This window comes from Typha angustifolia, chromosome 15, assembly GCF_048772165.1.
Source record: "Typha angustifolia cultivar Huaian chromosome 15, ASM4877216v1, whole genome shotgun sequence".
NCBI lineage: Eukaryota > Viridiplantae > Streptophyta > Magnoliopsida > Poales > Typhaceae > Typha > Typha angustifolia.
The window spans coordinates 20,849,323-20,855,811 of record NC_133253.1 but is presented as its reverse complement, the minus strand read 5'-3'; the positions used below and the strand labels follow the sequence as shown (position 1 = coordinate 20,855,811).

At 37.2% G+C, this 6,489-nt stretch overlaps 1 protein-coding gene across 1 annotated transcript; it reads left to right on the top strand.

The window, feature by feature from the left end:
* Positions 1–2,916: 2,916 nt before the first annotated feature.
* Positions 2,917–5,413, top strand: LOC140777398 (malate dehydrogenase, chloroplastic-like). The gene is made up of 2 exons (XM_073121476.1): positions 2,917–3,069; positions 3,971–5,413. Exon 2 carries the CDS (start codon positions 4,008–4,010, stop codon positions 5,244–5,246), a length of 1,239 nt encoding a protein of 412 aa, XP_072977577.1. The 5' UTR covers positions 2,917–3,069; positions 3,971–4,007; the 3' UTR covers positions 5,247–5,413.
* Positions 5,414–6,489: the final 1,076 nt, after the last annotated feature.

Here is a 6,489-nt window from a genome sequence, read left to right as displayed (position 1 = left end):
GTCATTGCCCGTCAATACGCGCTACACGTGGACACGTGGTGCGTCGGGAAGACAACTCGCGCAATTACCATGCTGCCCTCGGATAAGACCCAGAGACGGAGCCGGCGGGACCGGCGCGGCTTCTCGTTACATTTACCACCTCGCTATCGATGTCTCGAACAATTACGAAGGAACCAATATATGACAGCTGGTAATCCAAGAAAATAACATTAAATATATTTTATCTCTCAAGATTATTTTACTTATGTACTTTAAAAAAAAAAAAGTCTCTAACTAATTCGTTTCGTTGTGACTACAAAAATACTGTTAATTTTTTATTAAATTTAATCTAGTATTTATGATTATTTTAATAATCTTACTATATTATATTAAAATTTACATATCTTTTCTAATAAACACAATAAAAACATTTTAATTATTTTAATATTATTTAGTTAGTTTAATTAAAAAAATTAATAATTTTATTTTAGTCGTAAATATAATTTTATACATAAGTATATAGGGATAGAAATGTCTTTAATCCTAAAAGATATTATCGCCAAACTTAGTCAAGATATTGGGGATAACATTCAAAGGAACCATTTGATATTAAGAAAAGAAATAGCATTAAGTGTATTTAAAAGAGACCACATATGCTGTTAGGTGGAAACTTCACCAGATCAGAATCAAATAGCTTAGTTGATAAGAAAGTCGATGATGATAATGACTGTGATTGTGTTCTTGGAGAGACTCCGGTGATCGATCCACATCATGGAAGGTTTACCAGCTCCCATATGTAGAAGAAAAAAAGGCTATCCTCGACGCGACTTATTGTATTATATAATCTAAGTCTTGGCCAGAGTTTGATTCCATGATAATTAACAGAGAAGGTTAATCTAGGAGAAAGAAAAAGGCTTAAAAAGTTTAATCTGCAAATGGACATGTGATGCTTAATTAAGCAGGTAGGAGCCATTAAATTCATATTGATTAAAAGAAGTCTTCGTACCCTTAGAATAAAAGTATATCGATGCTTAAATGCATGAATATCGAGGTCTATTCGTACAGTTGAGATATTGAATTTTGTTAAAGATAGGGGATTGACATTTGATGTTAGAGATCAAATTAATCCATCAAGCATAATATTACGCAATTTTATATGTTGATGTGTTTCCTTTAAATAGAGTTTACGCATATATTTTTCTTTCCCTGGAAGGAGGGTAGGTGAGTATAATTCATTATCTTAGTCTACGGTGAATGGTCGTTATAAATAGAATAAAGCATAAGCTTAAGGACACAAAAAATACTACCAAAAATGAAGTGCAACATTATAATTCACAGGAGCATAGAGTCTCGAATTAGTCTATGGTTCTATCGCCATCCAACAATTGAAAACATGGTCATATGAAATGATAAAAATATCAATGTATTAGAGACTAGCCAAAGCAAACTCAAACAAATCTCCCATAAAAAGGTATGATGACTAAATCAAAACTACAGTGTGGGCAAGTGAGAGGTAGTAGATAATAGTAGCAAGACGCGACATATTAAGGATGAGGAATTATTGGATCAAGACATTGGCAAGCACATGTCGCAACCGTGCACATGAAAGAAGCGGGAGAGGAAGGTGAATTAAAACGATGAAGCAATAGACTCAACCCTATGACCAAAACCAACCAACCATTGCCAAGCCTAAGGAAAAACTCAGAATAAGCAATAAGACAAGCAATGCCATTGAAGGGACTCGACGATGAAGAAGAGCTTCAAAGGGCTCATCTTTGCCCCAAAAAAAAATCGATGGAGACAAGTAAAAGCAATAAACCTCGGGGAAGAAAATGTGATACTGTGGAAGGGGAATATATTAACACTCAACCAAAATTGACACAAACGTTTACTGGTGGTGGTGGATAAAACTGCAACTACAACCAGAGCCAAGTCCATCTAGTAATCTAAATGATTGTGGAGGCAAAAGGTGGAGGAGAGAGAAACGGGGTGGAGGAAGAGAGGAGGTTAAACAATGGAATAGTGAGGAAAATGAGGAATAAGTAAAGAATTGAGAAAAAGGGAAGGAGAGAGATTGGAAAAATGTTAGTGAAACATCTCCCTTTCCCGTAGCCATGCATACTAGGAAGGGGATCGAAAATGAGAAATACAAAGCATAAGTAGTGAGCCTCAAGAGTGTATTTGTTTAAGGGATATAAAAATAAAATTTAATTTAACATGAAAAATAATAAATGTCATTACAAGTTAAAATTGGATGTTACATTTCAGGAGATGAGATGATATATTTTGAACGAAAGGATAAGAATGTTATTACCAACAATTTTAATTACTTAAAAATATTTTTTTAGTATTTTAGTTTAACAATAATTACTTAGATATTTTAGTTTTTTCTAGTATTTATATTATTTAAATTATTGCCATCTTAAAAATCTTTACATTTGATTTTTTGTTATTAGGAATTTTTATATTAACTTTATTCTATATTTATATTACTCTTGGATTTAACTCCGATTATTTTAAGTTGACATGATTGATTTTGATATAATATAGTATCATTTAATGATTTTAATGATGTCATTTAAGTTTGACTCTAGTTAATATTAATTTAGAATAGTAATCGAGGACATTTGCAAGAAAAAATTAAGGAGAGAAAGAGACAACAAGGATCGAATTAAAAATGTTAAAAGGATATATTAACTGGAATAAAGACATAATATAGGGTGTGAAATGGAAAAACATCGCGAAAAAAAAGAAGCAAAAACGAGGGCAGAGCGAAACCACGAAGCGGCCGCAGGCAACGTGGCGGGGCAGCTGTCGACCATAATACTCGTGTGGCCAGCGGCCCTTCGATTCAAACGAAGCCGCTCTCCCGGGTGCTTGCGTCATCTCGGCCGTCCATTCTAGAATATTCCACCATCACCTACCAAACTGGGACCCACCGTGAAGCGAGGAGGAGGAGGAGAGTAGGAAGGAGGCCCACCGTTTCTCACATAAATGCGAGAAATCCAAATCTCGTTCATACATAGAAGGAGAGAGAACACTCTCCTCGTTGTGCGGCGGCGGCGGCGGCGGCGGTCTCTTCGCGCTTAGGTATTTCTACATCTACTGAATCTTTTTCTTGTTTTTGGTTCCTCCTAAGTGTCCGTCTAGATCTCAGGGCGGCGTTGAGATCTAACCATATGTTGTCTTCAGAGGCTAATTTGAAGGCGTATAGAAAAAAGTTGATTTTTTTTTTTTCTGTGGATTTCTAAAATATTCCCATATCCATTGAGTACCTCATGAGTACAGGATCCAGAAAAAAAAGAAAAGATTCATCTCGGCGATTTGTTCTTTCTCAGATATTAAAATCACGAGGCCGTTCTCATTGTTACTGATTCTGTTGTTAAAGAAGAACAGAGAGAAAAAGAAGATGGATAGAATTTTTTTTTACTAAATGAAGAAGTGGAATATGGTTGTTCTGTTGGATTCTATCCTGTTCTGCATCTAGGAGACAGTCCAACTCTAGTGTTTGGTTGCATCCATAAGGCATTCATATACTTGTACATGCTGATACCTTCCTGATCCATGAAAAAACAGTTTGCAGTTGTGTAACATGGCTTTTAAGTCTCAAATCTACTTGCGTCTCATATTGTCACTAAGTAACTATTCATTTCTTCAAAGAAGAACTAGTTTTAGTATTTAACTATAGATAAAAGATGCGTATAAGATCCAACCATATAGCTTATAACATGGTTCAGTTCATTGTTGTGTGGATCCACTAGTTATTGTGTTATATATCACTCTAATTGGAGCGTGTAACATGTAAAAGATTCTATTGAGCAACTTAAAGATAAACAGTAGCTATTAAAATATATCTTTTTTCATTGCTGTTGTATAAACTTACTTGCTCCTTTCAGGTACACATGGGACGTTCTTAAATTTTAAATGCATAACATTTGAGCAGCTTAACTTTTATCTACTGCTTCTTTAAATTTCTTCCATACAAATGCAGGTCCAATATCCTTGAGTGTTCCATTCCATTGTGCGAGATGGAAGCAGCAGCATTTACAACTGTTTCCATCAGTTCACTTGGTGCCCAGACTTGCATGGGAGCAAAATCTAAGCCCTTTGGCTTATGCTTTAGTAGCTCAAAGTCCTTTAAAAGTTTCAGTGGTCTGAAGGCGTCATCATCAATTGATATCGAATCAGAGGCGTCCTTCTGTGGAAAGGAAAGTAATGCTGCTCTCCAAGCATCATTTGTGTCAAAGATTGAACCAAAGCTGAGAGTTACAAATCAATTCCGGCCTCGAGCATCGACTTTTAAGGTGGCAGTTCTTGGAGCTGCTGGAGGTATCGGTCAACCTCTAGGTCTTCTGATCAAGATGTCTCCGCTGGTCTCAGCCTTGCACCTCTATGATATCGCAAATGTGAAAGGAGTTGCTGCTGATCTCAGCCATTGTAATACCCCCTCTCAGGTCCTTGATTTCACTGGACCATCAGAGCTAGCCAATTGTTTGAAAGGGGTGGATGTGGTCGTCATCCCTGCAGGGGTTCCCAGGAAGCCGGGCATGACTCGTGATGATCTATTTAACATTAATGCTAATATTGTGAAGACACTTGTTGAGGCTGTCGCAGATAATTGCCCAGATGCCTTCATCCACATTATTAGCAATCCAGTCAATTCTACTGTGCCGATAGCTGCAGAAGTCCTGAAACAGAAGGGTGTCTATGATCCCAAGAAACTTTTCGGTGTTACAACTCTGGATGTCGTTAGAGCAAATACATTTGTTGCACAGAAGAAGAAACTCAAGCTCATCGATGTTGATGTCCCAGTAATCGGTGGTCATGCTGGCATTACTATCCTACCATTGTTGTCGAAGACAAGGCCGTCGGTGGCCTTCACTGATGAAGAAGTTGAAGAGCTGACTGTAAGGATACAGAATGCCGGTACAGAAGTTGTGGAGGCAAAAGCCGGTGCCGGTTCTGCTACTCTATCCATGGCTTACGCCGCTGCTAGATTTGTCGAATCATCTCTTCGAGCATTGGATGGTGATGGGGATGTATACGAGTGCTCATTTGTAGAATCCAATCTAACTGAGCTGCCGTTCTTTGCGTCTAGAGTTAAAATTGGGAAGAAGGGTGTTGAAGCTGTGATATCTGCTGATCTCCAGGGGCTGACTGAGTACGAAGCGGGAGCACTCGAAGCACTAAAGCCTGAGCTGAAGGCCAGCATTGAGAAGGGTATATCCTTTGCCCAGAAGCAGCCAGCAACAGCTGCATCCGTTTGAGATGAATTCTTTTTGGGTCAAGCTTAAAATGCTTTCAGTTTTGCAGCGTAGAATGCTTTCCTTGTTTCTAACTAGGAAAGATGCTTGACAATTCATATGAACCCCGATGTATCAATAAATTGTTGTCATAATATTAAACTTCAATAAATTCCTTTTCTTCTCGCTAATGGGTTGTACAAGAATCCTTGAACCGAATGAAGGTGAAGGGACGGCTGAGGATTAAGAAAACGAAGTGCTTGCTTCGTCTCGACCGTCCATTTGGAATAAGAAAACAATTTCGCAGACCAGCCCCTACAAACCGGGTGCTCATCTGAAAAAACTCCAGATCCCGTGCACAAAATAAAAGTAAGAAAAGCTAATTAGTATAAATAATAAGGTGTTATGTGCAAGTTTCCCTTTTAATTCAACAGATCCGCTGTCCCTTTGTTTTTTTGCCAGTGGCGGCTTCTTTGTTGTTTGGAACTTCACACGGCTCTTCGTTCTTCCCTTGTTCTGGTTCTGGTTCTATTTCTATCCATTGTTTTGTTTGTTGTGGTTTTCGTGAGATCTTGGGTGGAAAGCCGGAATGTATTCCTTTCGTACGATTTCGTGTAGATGATTCTAGCGATTGTATTGATTTAGAAGTCGGAATGTATTCCTACTTTTGGTTTGTCTCGTGAATTGTGTTTGCAAAAAGGACTCTAATTGATATCTAAACTAATTTGTTTAATAATTAAATATATATTTTTTAAAAAATTAAGAGTAAAAAATAAAATTAACTAATTGAGGATTTAGACTCAAATCAAATAAGACTTAAAAAATAATTATTTATCCGTAGGCACTGACTTGTATGTGTACTTCTCTGACCCTTTATTCTCACCTTGCTCAGCTTTCCATGTACTGAAAGCAATATACACATTCTTCAACCTTTTGCTTTTTATTCTTTTGAGAGGGTAAACATTTATGTAGAATTTGACATGTTACTGTTGAATTTGTACAAGATTCTTAGGCATATGCTTGAATCATTGACAGAGTTAGCCAACTGTTTGAAAGGAATGGATGTGGTCATCAGGCCCAAATTACTTTAGGTTGAAGCTTTTGGCCCTCCTAATGGATTTGAAGATGGCGATCTGCCTAGAGTGGATCTCTCCTAATGGATTTCAAGTGCATCATTTTACCTATTCATAATTTCTTTCTCCCATGCTAAAGTGTTTATGGGCACAACATTATTAGTTTGGAAATATCTTTATTTTGATCTTCTTAG